Raw genomic sequence first — 15,446 nt, forward strand, 5'->3', positions numbered from 1 at the left:
CAATACATATCAGATATATAGCAGATTATATATGCACACATATCTGAAAAAACTTAATTCTGTTAGGCTTTTTTATTCTCTCTATGACAGAGGAGAATGAGACACATATTTGATAGCAAAAAGTATGTCTGGGAAAAAAGCCAGAATCTATTTTATAAGCTTCAAATGTTATGATTCTTCTGAAAGACATTTTTACTTAATAAAAATGAACTAATGAAAGACCAGAAATTTGTTTCCTGAAGTAATATTCATAGCCTCCCAGTTGTGTTTTGCAATATATGTTTTTGCCATTTAGCACATCATGCTTAGAGATACCACATTTAATAATACAATCTGCTGAGGATGAAAAGCATTTTCTTTGCTAATAAAAAAGCTGGTTATAGAAAGTGCAAGTTAGGCAGTAAAGCTTCCAAGAGAAATTGCAGCCTGAAAAACATCTGCAGACTTTAAGTGTATACATTTGAGTTTGTCAGATGTTCTTCTGTAATTTAAATATTTTAAGAATCAATCAAAATACTTTATTTCCCTGGAAATCGGATGAATTTGTATTTTTCAACTTTACCTCTAACCACGATAAAATTTGAGAAAACCAATAAAGGCATTACTTAACAGGGAGACTGACATGCTTTCTGGATGTTTCGATTCTTTTTTATTCAAGAAATAATCTCAAATAAATCAAGCTTTCTGCAATACTATTTAAGACCTTTTGAAGTGCTAATGAACATATAAACATTTATATGGCCTGTAAATAGGAATGAGAATATATTTTTGCACAGTGTCTGGTATAACAGGATTCAACAGGGGGTTCAAGCAGATGGTCATTATTACAGTGATACAGCATAGCACCTAAGAGAAATGACATGGTAGGATGGTTTAAGAGAAGTCACACCTATACAGTAGTATTCCACCTCTGCAGGGTGACCAGTGACAGAGCCACAAAACATTGCTTTTCAAATACATTCAGAATTAATCAGGAGACTGAGATGCAAATCAGTTGTAGGGATGACACACCAGAAAAGTTTGTTACAGAGAGACACAAGGAAGGATCAAGGCCTTTCCAATCAGCTTGTTATTTTTGAGTATTTTCAGTTGCTTAAGAGGTGTCTGCAGTGCCAGTGCCAGTCGCCTTAAGCCAAGAATAACAACAAAGAAAGGGACACTCAGTTAAAACTAACTGGATCTTCTCAAAAAATTCTGCCTCATTGACAATACTAAATATCATAATAATGGCACAGTAAATAATTTGAAACAGAGCAGACGATCATTGATTATGAATTTTTCAGTCACAATGCCATTATTAAGCAAAGGATTTATCACAGCAAGACTCTACCAAAACACTTGTACACTTTCATCAGTACCTATCACACCAAGAGAAATGCTGCATTACTGAAGTGAAAAATCTTGCTCCTAGGCAAGTTTTTTCACTGCCAGTGGCCATGAAGGTTACCTCACAAGACAGACTGTCATAAATAGCGTTCACAAAATGTGCATCTATTCTTAAAATAGGAAGTGATTAATACAACCAAATGAAAGCAGCAGTCATTTTGATGGTATGCTAACAAACATGGCTGATGTATTTTGGCTACCAAGGGTTAAATGCTGTGTCATGCTCATTTAAATCTGCTCTACTAGACAAAGCATCACTCGTTAAAATTAGAAATGTCTGACAAAGCAGAACAAGAGGAAGAAAAACTAAAAGCATATCATGAAGATGATCAAAACCAATGTAACAGCAGTACTAAAGGTCAGAATCTGCTAATCTTGGGTATTACATCAGTTGTGTTGTATTCACTTGAAATATGTTCAATTCATACCAGGAAAACCGGGAGCACTATCTGGCACTTTTTCTTGATATAACAATTCTGGAATCTTTCCCTGCTTTCCCAGTATTAACACAAGGTATGAAGGTGGGATATTAGCTATTTTCACAGCTTTGCTCACATCTAGCCAATTCTGTGTTTACTGTCATATTCTAAATATGGGCACAGGGATTTTTTTATATTCCTCCTTCCATGTGTTCCTATGGGAAAAAAAATCTTGCCTATCATCACTTCATTTTTCAGTGTCTCTCACACTAGCTCTGTGTCTGCATAAAAATTTGTATTTGTCATCAGCTGAGATTTGCAGACAACATAAGCCAACAGATTTCACACACTTGGGTCCTTCTGGTGCCTTAAGTTTTAGCTTTTATATTTTTCAGATCAGTATACTGCTTTAGTGTATTACTCTAAAATTCCACAGACTGTCCGCCACTGGTCTCCCATTTTATTCAGACAAAACTATTTTTCTCTAGGCCTGAAAGTCAAAGACACCTCACTTTCTCAGGCACCAAAAAAATGTAAAAAATAGTGAAGCAGGGGGCAAATTAGGGGAACATGACTCCATTACCAGAAGCTGTAATTGGACAATTAACCTCTGATATGCAAATAGACCAAACTTATATCTGTCAAAAAAACCTGTGGTGGTCGTCCACTTTGGGTATAGCCACTTCAAGACTCCTGCACTGCCCAAGGTGTACCCTTTGAAGGCCTTTCAGTAAATACCTACCTCTATCCTTTAACTCTGTCTAGCCTCTGTTCTAGGTAGCCTCTCCATGCATCACTTCCAAGTCTCTCTTCTGTGTTGCATTCTGTATCTGATAACACGTAGTAATTCTTCCTTATTCTGACAAGATGGCTATTTGGGTCATTGGTGAAGACACTATTCCAGGTACATTGAAAATGCAGGCTACCACAATTTGATCACTTTTACATTTCTCAAATAAAATCCCATTAGAGAGACAAATCATCAAGGAATCATTTGAGCAGTCAATGGAGAGAGTGCCATCAAGCGGGTAAAGACAGCCGAGTGTTCCATGACCACCTTTTTATACTTTTGTGGGTCTCCAAGCACCTTCACTATTTTAAATCACATGATCACCCATCCTGCAAAGCTAAATATTCTGTATTTTATTAACTGTAGTTTTATACCTCTACTATGTTTGCCTATGGGAAATCAGTAAATCAGGGCAGAGACTTCTGAAATTGATTACTGGGCAATAAACGGGCAGAATGGTACACTATAAATCAAGGTGATAGTTTAGGGGCTGGACATTAATCTGATTTTTTCTTTAATTCCCCCCTTCCAATATTTCATTTCTCAGATCAAATTTAATCTCTCACCCAAATGAACTGGAAAGAATTTCTGGTATGGAATACTCATTGGTAAAAAGGTACATTAGAAAGTACTGACATTTATGTGAGATTCCTAATACTCCTTAAGCACGCCAAAGTGTTCAGAAGCCTACTAGAGAAAGAAGCAAGAACATTCTCATGTAACAATGCAATGTGTATTCTCCAACAGCCTAAGGCAAGGAAAAGGCTGCCTCTCTGAAATGTTGCCTACTGAATTCACTGCAAAACACCACACGAGATGCAGTAACACCCTTTGATAAACCATGCACTTACAATGCAACCAAATGGATAAAAACAAATAAAAATCCTTCCATATTTATTTTCATTAATGTATTTTTACAGTGCCTTCATAATGCCTACTGCCATAATCACAGGACATAAAATGAAGCATAAAATAATATTATACCTTGATATGAGAGGTGTGATTAGATATACCTCAAAGCGACAAACTGATATTCCATCCAAATATACAGAGAGCTGTGGTCCAAATTCTGATTAACTTAAGCCTTATTCAGAAACCCCACAGCACAGTGCTCCAGCATCCCCTTTCATACATGTACTTCCTACATGGCATTCCAGTGAAATAGTGCCTAAAAATTCTATTCTGACAGATCTGGTTTTAAACTAGCTCATTAAAAGCTAGCGCTCACAGCGCTCAGAAAACAGAGTTTAAAAATGGCTTCTCCCAAAGCTATCATTACAGAGCAGTTCAGTCTGCTGAGGGCTACTGAATTAAGAGCAGATGGGCAAAAGCAGGAAGCAAGTTACACTACGGTTTAGCAGTTTACAAGATGCATAAGTGCTGCTGACTAGGAATTTAAAAAAAAAAAAAATCATTCCGACCTTACAGGGGCCAAGTCTCCCTCTCTCCAAAGTCACTGCATAACGAAGTAATAGCTGCTCTTCATTTACTCAAGTGTTTCTCAAGGCATGTTCAGTAACTTCTAACACAGTCTTATTCAACACGAAAGGAAATTGGTTATTTGCATGTTATCCAAGGAAGGCTGAGTAATACACTGTGGTAGGAAAGACCTCTAAAAATAAGTCACCTCTCAGCAGATTCACTCCCTTCCTGTCTGGGTTTAAATCAGTTTGCAACTGCGCGAAAGGACAAAGCTCGAGGATGAACTATGGAGAACTTTGGTAATGATCACGCTGCTCAAATGCATTCATTTCCCTCCTGTTTAAAAGAATCCAGTTATTAGGGGTGGAGCAAGGTAGTGACCCAACAGGATGTGCGTGACCAGAGCTCCTCATGTGCTTCTTCTGCTTTCATGTTTATTTTTGGATGTATTTTCCTTTGTGCTTTGAAGTAGTTTTTTTGGGCAAGGTAGCCAGCACCACAATCACTTATACATGCTAAGGAAGGAAAGCAAGCCCTCATCAACACAAACAGTACTTTTCCCTACAGATTCATAGAGTATCTTGGAAGTCTACAGTATTGTAACAATAATGAGTTACTTTTTTTCATGTTTGTTAGTGCTCTTCAGATACCAAAGCCAGGGACAGTCGTTGCACCAGTGGGATCACCAGTGATTCCCATAACCTGTAAGCTCTTCATCAGGGAACAGTGTGAGAATTCAATCTGAGATTTCATCATCTTTAATCCACTATAACAGTGCTGATAGACAATGAGTCCCCAAGGATGAGTAAGCAGAGAAGATCAACAGATGTTCCCCAACAGGATGCTACTTCAGCAGACACAGTCATTACAGAAAAGACTGGCCCATTTTAGCTGGTAATTGTTGTTATCAGGACAGTGTCATTTGTTTTGACTAGCATCCTTTTTACCAGCATCCCCTGACTGATAGAAATGGAGGTCACAGAAAATCTTTCTGTACTTAGAGGGCTGACTGAATATGGGGCTGCATGTATGACAGAAGGTATCTTACTGTATTTTTGATAAAGAATAGCCTATCTTTTCCTCAAAGCATATTTCAATTGATAAAATTGACAGGCTAAGACTGAAAAACAAAGAAAGAAGTCAGTTTAGTACTAGCTATCACTTTCTTTCAGGTATAGACCCAACTACAATAGTACTCATAGAAATTAGTACCTGTGCTGTATATTGTGCATTAAACACATCAATAAACACATCTAATCTGGGAATCATTCTACCAATATGACTGCTTCTTAAAGCCACACAGCCAGTACAGGATAAGTAACTTTTCAATTTAAACAAAATTCAGAAAAGTCAGCAAATTCACAATATGAAGTTTCAGAGATTCTGAAAATTCTTTCTAAACTTAGAAATAATTAAAATAGATAATCATTCTCTCAAAATCTAGCTTTAAGATCTATATTAAAAGTCTCATAAGCAGCATAATGGATATGTATTTGTCTTTCAAAGAACTGCATAGATTTGAAGTATAAAAATATTTGTTTCAAATGTGAACTTCATCAGTAGCCTTCAGTACTACAAAATTTTTAGTGTTAAGAAGGCTACTTCATAGCTTTTAGTCCTAGCATTTCAGATTAGTTGCACAGCAAATTGAAGCCAACACTGAATCAATTTCTGTTGGTTCATTTTCCAAGATTACATTCACAATCTAAAAATAAGAAAAAGTATTTAAAATTGCAGTATTGGATTTTCTTTCCTCTGTAAGCCAAAAATCCCTACTTGGTTAACAGAGTTTTAATTTCTTTCTTTCCCTCAAAACTAGGAAATAAAGTAAATTTCTCCAAAAATTAATTTCTTGGGGAAAAACAAACTAATGAAAAAATAACATATATTTTATTTTTGAACTTCTGTTACTAATCATAAAAATTTTACATACATAAAATCAGTAACCCATTTTAATAATACTAACCCTATAATTTATTTAGGTTGTTTTTATACTACAGTATTACATTATTTTAGAATTATTCAATTTTTTTTTCCTAGATAAACTACTTCTATCATGAATTAAATTCTCATTATGTAAAGAGTTGAAATTTGAACAAAGTAGATTTTAGCTTTTATAATATCTGGACTGTAATGAACTTACATTGTTGCCTTTCTCCATTTTTCCATGGTACCATATGTATTAAATACCTGTGACCCACTCTTGTCTTTGTGTGGGTTTTCATTAAACACAATTAAAATCTGAATGACACAAACCAGTAACAGTCTCCTCATACAGACTTTGTCACAGCTAAGATATATGAACCTTAAGATAAGCCAGAAAGAACAATGCAGCATCCAAAATATAAAAAGTCTCCCTTTAGGAAAGTATTTACTTTTCTTCAGATAACAATAATATTAATAACAATAGAGTACTGCTGCTATTGCTAGTGTATTTTGGGGAAACTTTCTCACATAATTTTCCATCTATTTTAAACGTTCTCTGTTGATCACATATCAGCTTCAGTTTATGCAGACTCCGGGATTAGCAGCTTGCAAGGAAATAAATATTACCTTGGAAATATGGACAACTTTATTATATCCGAGACCAACCAGCAAAACTGTATTTCACTGAATAATTTTCCACTCACTGAGAGCACAGGGATAACCTCTTTGAAAGGAAGCACACAAAAATATGTAAGAAGTTTACTGGAAAATGGCACAAGAGGCAAAGAAGCCCCATGATCTAAACTGCGGTCTATGACTGACACCTGCAGTATTTGTGATGTGTTCCACTTCCCAATTTCATAAAAGCTGCAACACACAAGGTGTGTGCTACAGCTGCCTATGATCACTCCAGTACTTCTAAAACACACCACCTTCCCCAAAAGCATCTATCATCAAAAAACTCAGCAAAATCATCAAAAGTCCTAGAAACAAAACTGAATTGGTGATTAAAGAGCAAATAATGTTGAAATTTTTGTTTTAAAACAGCTTTAAATATAAGACTGAAAAATTTTAAAAAGGGAACTTCCATGCCCCAAATAATCCTGATAAGAGAACAACAATCTCTGAATGCTTAGCAGGAAATTCATATGCATGGGAGAAACGCTTTCGTTTATGCCAATTAAAAGTGAATTTTTAAAAAAATGTTACCAGAAAACCTAAAATTGGATTTATTCTCCCCATCATTATCTTGTAAAGCACTATCTACATTATCAAATTTCTGACTACTGGCAAGTGCTGCATATGTTAAAACAGATGAGACCACTGGCATATTTAATCTTTCCATGCCAAGGCCTAAAACTACAATGCAGCTGCTGTAGTGAAAAAAAATTGTGAACTGCAAAAAATTACTGCCCTTGTCCAATTCTTCAAATTTGCCACAAAACTTCAGTAGCATTTTAATTTAGCTGTAGAACTCGCCAAAAGACAGCACAAATCCTGGCAATGCAATTCAAAGAATGATATCTGATATTGTCAGGGCATTCAGTGGAATGCATGTCTCATTCACACAGTGGTCCTTCATGCCTTGGCCATTCTGCACCACTAACTATGCTCAAGGTAACATATTTGTAGGCAGGTGATGAAAGTGCCGTTTTCTCTCCATCAGTGTAGATACTTGTGTGTTTGACTTTTTTCTGATACTGACTTTAGAATTGCTTTAGGATAATGACTTGGAGTATAATACTGCTCTTTTTCAGGAAAAGAGAGTTAAAAAAAAATCCATCTGTCTACAGTTAGAAGCTGAACTAAAATGTTAGAACCAGAACCTATTTCTTAAATACAGTTAGTGTCCCTAGATTTGCAACTTTAGGACACTGTCAAACCATCTGGCAGCTCTGCACAATATCTACACTTGTACAGTCACCATTTCAAACAAGCTGGCAGTACAAATTGGCAATAGTGTAGGCCAGGCCAACAGGATACCTTCCAGTTCCCACAACACTTTCTGAACCAAATGTAATGCTTGCAAAAATGCAAAGTTCAGTAACCTTCTGCACCAACATGTTAATGAAGTGTCTGAATGGATACAAAAGTACACAGACTAGATAATGAAGAACCTCAGCAGTATGTTCTCCACAAAGGAAAGTTTTAAGGGAATTCACATGTAATCAGTAAGTAATTTTTAAGTGATCTTGATCCATCCACAAATTCTAAACCCCTTACAGCTGGTGATGAGACAGGGGTAAAGGAGAATAATTTAAAATTTCAGAGTATAAGAAGAAGAGACTCTCCTCATAAATACAGGCAATAAAAGCAAGGCTAAGAGAGCAACACCTGCAGTATACAAATAAATTCTACCAGAAATTTCACCTATGCTATTTCATTACAAGAGGCCCACAAGAAAAAAACACAGGAGTATGTAATCATACATAATATGAAGCACTAAAGAGAAGTAAATGCACTACCTTTTTTTCCAAACTAATTAAGAAAGATTATACTTTGCTTATGGTATAAATGTCTCCATACTATATTACAAATATTTTCAAGGTCAAGTCATTTTTTTCTGCATTAACTGCAAATAAATTTGAACTTACCTCCCAAAGTGCTTTGAAGTCCTTCTGCTCAATTCGAAGGAGCTCACTATTTTCCCTGGTAACAATGGTAGCATGGCGAGGAGTGTTATCCAGAATGGATTCTCCAAAAGCAGTTCCTATTCCAAGAGTGCATATTGTCACAGCATCCTTTGATTCCAAAAAAAAAGAAAAAAAAGGACACAATAAATATTTCAGGGTTTTTTGAGAGTCTTTATGTCGTATTTCATAACAGCACTGCCTTGAGATTCTTCAGCAATCTGCTTAAAAGGAAAATTAATTTAAGTGTCAACAAGAAAATCAATATGCTGGTAAACAACATGAGAAGCTTTAATGTGGAAACAAGTGGGACTTCTGTTTTCTGTGATCATCAGTTGAATTAGACATTTCTGAATGCAAAGCTGAAAACACAAGAATCACTTTCACCTTTATAAAAAACTATAATCTCTGTTTATCTATCTCTAAACACTGCTGTGATGATGAGATCTTCAGAAATCTCAGGGGCGATGAGAAAGTAACTAGAATCAGAAATGCAGTCTTGGAATATGAACTTCTATCCTACACAGGCTACCCTCACCAGAAAAAGAAATTCACCTGTTATGTTTTCTGTTATGCAAATATAACTTTCAATTATAATATCTTCTTGATTTATGTTGCATTTTTCTATTGTACAAGCAAAGCACTTGTACAGTGAACCAACTCTTGGCCCTTCTGTTGAAAATGCCAGCAAATCTTTCAATTGGTAATGAATGTTTGCAAATCAACTACCAGACCAAAAAAAAAAATTTTTCACATAAATCAGGGATTTCAAGAAAACTATTAAAATTCAAACAACCTGGAAAAATTGTATCCATGTACAGAGCAATAAGAAGGTCCCAAACAAGCAGCAAAGTCCACTTCAAAGGAGTCTATATGAGCACATGCCAGTCTAAATGATGTGTAAATGAATCTCCTTTGGCCAGGAACTCCTCCGTAGTAGTTCCAATAAAAATTATGAGCTATTACAGAGAAAAAAGTAGCCATTAAACAACTTGCTGAAAGAAGATCTTTAGATAAACGTTCTATTTTCAGCTCACAAGTTGCTTTGCTCCTCATCACAGGCTTGAAGCCGAACACTCACATGTTTTTTCTGATGGGCCTTATCTGACTGACTGTTATTTAAAATACTAATTTTAAATACTAGCGACAGCTTAGAAAATTTAACATCATACAAATTGTACTTAAAGGAAATCACATATGCACGCAGACAATTACACATAAACACATAAAACCACATGCTAACTTTACATGATACAACATGAGAAGTATAGTGTAATTCTAAAATATAGGATTCATGCAACATCTGCAAAAATCAAAGCAGAAATGTTTGTTATCATTGTGGCTGATGATCCAGGAGAGATGCATGAGTCTGCTTCAGCAGCATTTTCTGTTTTTAGAATTTCACTGCTTTCCTTTCATACATCTAGTAAGTCATAACAGGCAAATGTTATTAAGATAAAGTTAGTAGCTTTGTAATTGCAATACAAAGACAAAAGCCCATAATAGTCCAGTTCCCTGAACCATAGCAAATTGCTCTTACACAGATGTTACCATATAAAATTGTGTGTTCAGGAAAACAAAATCAATTATGTCTCAGAGAAGATCTAGGAAAAATTTGCCGAATGTCAGAAATAAATTTTCATGGAAGGAAAGTAAGAAAAGATTTTCTTTAAAAGAAAGAATATTTGGCAATGAACACCTAAGCACCTAAACAGAAGTCTATACAAACATACTATAATAAAGTTTATACACTGAAACCTACCTTCCCAAGCTTACATGTCAGAGCTGAAACACTCTATGCATGTTACAATACTCACAATGGTGTTCAAAGGAACTACAAAGAAAATGTGCCCACTGCTCATATAAAATTTGATCTCCAGATACCCAATACATTATTCTCAATCCTATTCAGAAAGTTCAGATAAAAGAGGTCAGTTCAGGACAGGACAACTGAACAGCCTGACATAAAAGAAACTTTTCCTGTAGGTGGATCATAAACATTGTTTATATCTAACTTCTTTCTCACTCCCTCCCCTCCCTTCAGAAAATAAAACTCATTTTAAACATTTCACCTTCTCCGACTGTTTACAACCCCAAGAATAATCTTTGATGACAGAACAGACATGAAAAGAAAATATGATGAGTCTTGGTTAAGAAATTACATTATAAGTTAACTCCTGATGAGGCAGTTGTTAAGTTTAAGAAATAAATTAACACTGTGGGGTGTTAGGTCAAGAAGCTGGAATGGTCCTGTCTGCATTCATTAAAGGAAAGTCCAGGCTTCCATCAAGTTCTTTCAGATTTTTTCCCCAGCCATCACAGGTCTCCACAGAGATGCAGTTTCACAGCCAGCTGGGGCGCAGACCTATATGGCTTCTTGGAGGCTTCAGAGCCCCATTTCCCCGCTACGCCTTGTTTATACATCTCCAGCCTCCTGGGGAACCAGCTGTGTTTCCTATTACACCTGTTAACCTTACAGGCAACAGTCTCCCGCTGCTCAGTGAAGACTTCAGGAGGATTGCTGGCAGCTCAAAACTCAGTTTGCTCTTCCCCTCTGCAATCCCAGAAGCAGCAGGGGGTTCTAGGGGCTGCTAACCAGCTAACATTCACACAGCTATTTAAAAGGCAGTATTAGAGACTTAGAAAGATGAGATTGCTTCCATTGCTATCTCTCCTCTGTATACACTATAAAACAGTAGCATTCAAATCAGAGGCTGTGTGTTCAGTTTCACTGACTCTTACTGCTATGAAACACATGCAGGGAAAGCATTCTTAAACGTTTCCCTCACCCCCTCATCAATCTAAAACATTATTAAATTTGAAAGACCTTTTTATGGACTGGCTAAGATTCAGAAACAAGGCTCTGCTTTATTCCCTTCCCCACCATCTCAAGGCAGATCCCATATCCATCTCCTTGACTTGTGACCCCTTCTGTTTCTCAACATGGCAAACAGAATTTTTGTGCTGTGTGTAAAAGAAATTATGGTGTCAGAAAGAGAAATGAAGAAAACAGGGAAAAACTAGTGCTAGGCTCAAAGGGACTGGGGATGCTTCTTTGAAATTTTAGTTTGTTCAACATTTTGTGTTTATAAGGGAGCTGATGTAGCTAGATTGTTTTTTATTTCATCATTTTCCTACACCTTGCATCTTTATCTCACCTCTGCATCTGTGGCTCTTTAGGACATCACACTATCTCTATGTTTAACTGGAGTTGTGCAAAAGCTGGCATTTTGGGGAGTTTGCTTATTATTTTGGCATAGTTGCTTGTCCTCAGCAAAAATTTCTTTTTATAACAGAGAAACTGAGGATATACATGAAAGTAAACTATGAAGTGATTTTTCTCTTCCATTACCTTCACTTGAGTGTTTCAGCCACTCAGACAAGAAATCTTTATCAAACTATTTCTAACAATAACACAGAAATATCTTCTGAACACACTAAAATTGCAGTTTGCAAACACGTTAGGCCACCTCTTTACACAATACGAGATTATTTGCTTAAAGAAGGCATTATGCTTCTACAAAAACTGTGAGCAGCTTCTCTTCTAGTACCTAATTAAAATATATATGGTTCAGATTAACTGTACTGTAATACCACATTCATTATTTCCATACCTTTCTATCTGATCTTGTAAAAGCTACCTGCAGTATCTTGGATGCTTTCTACATCACCTGGCAGAGAGAAGTGAAACGATTTTTCTATATTAACTTCCAATCAGCTTAGTTCAAAACCAAAATTAGCACAACCACAACACTGTGGCCTCAGCATGAGCCAACACACTGTGCTTCTCAGCTTAGTACATTAGTTCAGCCACTCTCTGTGTTACAGTGGGTATAGCAGTGCTCCAACTAAATAATTTAAAGCTGGCTTAGGCATATTTATGCTGCTAACTACAGTACAAACCTATGTCACAACTTCATGTAGGTTATCTCCCAAAACACATAATGGCATTTACATGCTGAAAGCAGTATTGCAAGGACTACCCTGTTTAAATCCCTTTCCTTGAGGCCACTTCATCTTATCACATACCTCCTTTGTACTCAGTTTCAAAGAGCTGGGAAATTCTTCCATTTCTTACATGAATATCTGAACCTCTTTCTTCACAGTCATTCTTCTGAGCAGCTCCACTAACTTATTTGGCTTTTTATCCCCAGCCCTCTGGATCTTTTTACAGTTGACACTGCTGTACCATCCAAGTACTCACAGCTCCTCCTTTAAAGCTTTTCTAAAAAAGGCTAATTGTTTGTTAAGTCAATGCCCTATGTTCAGTTTGGTCTCTTTTTAAAAACTGATCTGCTTAAAAAAATCCACCACAACACAGGCAAGATAAACTGGCAATAGGCCCTGGCACACACTATGATTCAGCTGGTAAAATACAGCAAAACTGCAGATAAAATTGGTATTTGGTCTTTGTCTTTCTTCTCTTCATTCCTTTAGTTTATTGGAGGAATCTTTGGTGTAAAAGGCTCCAAATCTAATAAAGAAAATCACAGTGTTGCAGAATTTGACAATAGTGTAACACTGATGGTTTTGTCATAATGCATTTATTCCCAGCTTTATTCTGAGACATTGCCAAAAGCCATCCTTAAGACTGTTCACCTTCAAAACACAGTTCAAAAATAAAACATACATAAGGTAGTCAGCGGTGTTTTTTAAGACACCACCAAACCATGAATATTTCTAAGAGAAACTTCTATTACTAGAAGTTACTATTCCTAACACTGAGTACGCAACAGTGCTAAATAAAAATTAAATTCAAAATCTGATCAAAACTGTGGGTAAAGACCTCTTTCTCATATATTCTACAGAAGCTGCATTTTCTGTTTATTTTGAAGGTAACTTAACTATGTTTTTCTATGACTTTTAAATACAGTATTTATCAGAGTATTTGCTACAAACAAGTTGAAGCAAGACCAAAACAGTTCATTACAGTTACCTCTGGAATTCACAGTGAGATGTTTTCACCTTATAAAAAGTCCTCTTCGGTCTCTTTTTGACTGTTGAATACCCAGAAAAATCCATAAATAGTTTGCACAGACAGCAGACTCCACTCAGGATGAGAACCAGATGAGAAATCCTGTCAAACCTCTGCAGCCATTCCAATGGCAAATGAAATGACCAGCACATTTACCATCTCGGTGGAACAAAACGAACATTATCAGCGAATTTTTCTCTGGCCAAACTCTTTAAAACAGGTGTGTATTAAACAGTCGAATACAATTTTCAGAGCATCCATTTCAGCGCCGAGCACTGCCTGCACAGAGGTTTGCTTTGTGTTCTAACACTGCCCTCTCGTGACAGAACGCAGCTTTGCAATCAGAAAGGATTTTTCCAAAACAGTATGAAAACAAGGCTTTATGAGATCCTAAATATCTGCGCGTCTGTATTAAAGCCCTAAAAACAATAGATGTAACAGTTCCTTCAATTATAATATCAAATAATAGCTGTTATCAATATTTCTGTTTGTATGAATTCTCAACTTGGTCCTAATCAGTATTACTAATATTTTCTGAGACAAACCACAGACATCTACATTAGTAAGCTGCTGCGCAGCAAGATTTTGTATGAATAAAAACCTTACTAGCTACCCTGAGTTCCTGATCCATTAGTACACTAAGATTTCATTTCTAGTGCAAGACATGTTCCTACATGTCTCTGTAGGAACAAAGGCTATTAAGACATTTTTAGTAGGGACCAAGTGCACAGTAACTTACTGCACTTCTAATGGGAGAAAGCTACCAATCACCAAAGGTGACTGCACAGAGAGGTCGCACTTGGTAGCTGTTACACAACGCATTAATCCCTAGGCTTGGTGAAATTTAAGTTTCCCAAGTAGACAGATAAACACCTAGCTAAAGTGGGACTTGTATATTTTTGATCAAGAGAACTGACTTTCCATATATACATTAACACTGTAGGCACCATTATGTAAGCGTAGGATAATTCAAGCTGCAAGAAAACTCAGGACGTCATCTAATACAACCTCCTGTTTATCTATAGTATTAAACAGTGTACCAATCAATTAGTCATGTCTAAAGGAACCTAAAGACCAAGTTAGCCTCTCTCCTACTAGGAAAGATGGAATAATCCTGTACTTTTACATGAGTCTATAAATTTCTAAACTTAGGTAAACACCTCTCTCTCTCCTGCTCTGCTGGAAGTTTCTCATTGGCATTAGTGCCATTTATGGCATAATAGTAACAGCAGAGCAATCAGTCATTATTATGACTGTGCAAAGGAGCCCTTCTCTCCTGGGTGATGTGATCGGAAAATGTGCTTCAAGCATCCCTACATCTTAAGCGCTGCTCATCCGTTCCCAGCTGGGACCACAATGCTGTCAACTGAGCATGCCAGGGCTGCCCCAAAAGCAGTATAACCATATTGCCTCCATCATCTGGGTTTGTAGTGAGCACAGCAGGCAGCGAGTGCTGGCAAGTACTTCAAGAATGACCAATAGCATGCCAACAAGAAAGTACAGACAAGACTGAAACCACATCCAAGAGCTACACGCAGGAGATGAGAAGGAGACCAAGAACGGATAAGGAGGGACATGGTATAAACACCAAGCTGGAGCAAAACCAGAGAAATCGTTGGACTTAAATACTATTTAGGAGTCCCCAAACATCAAAATTATCCAGACTGGAATGGTAAATGCATGGGTTGCCATCTTTTTGGCACTGAGGCTGTATTCTATGGCAGCTAGCCAATGGTAAGAATTCAGTTTGTTGTTTGTGAGAGACGGAAATGTGAGGTAAGAAATAACTGCCGAACATAATTTCTAGAACTAGAATTGCATGAATTTTAGTTCAACAGCTTCCTACTGGTAGGAAAATGAAGTTAACCTGAACAAGCAGAAAAAACATATTTACATTA

General features: G+C 36.6%; 1 protein-coding gene across 2 annotated transcripts in view; it reads right to left on the reverse strand.

Moving 5' to 3' along the window:
- Positions 1 to 15,446, reverse strand: part of RAPGEF4 (Rap guanine nucleotide exchange factor 4) — a 145,348-nt gene that overhangs the window by 115,468 nt on the left and 14,434 nt on the right. For both annotated transcript variants that reach the window (XM_066322803.1, XM_066322802.1), the window contains exon 4: positions 8,538 to 8,684. In XM_066322803.1, the coding sequence (XP_066178900.1) occupies positions 8,538 to 8,684 (147 nt within the window). The remainder of the gene's footprint in view (positions 1 to 8,537; positions 8,685 to 15,446) is intronic.

This window comes from Sylvia atricapilla, chromosome 7, assembly GCF_009819655.1.
Source record: "Sylvia atricapilla isolate bSylAtr1 chromosome 7, bSylAtr1.pri, whole genome shotgun sequence".
NCBI lineage: Eukaryota > Metazoa > Chordata > Aves > Passeriformes > Sylviidae > Sylvia > Sylvia atricapilla.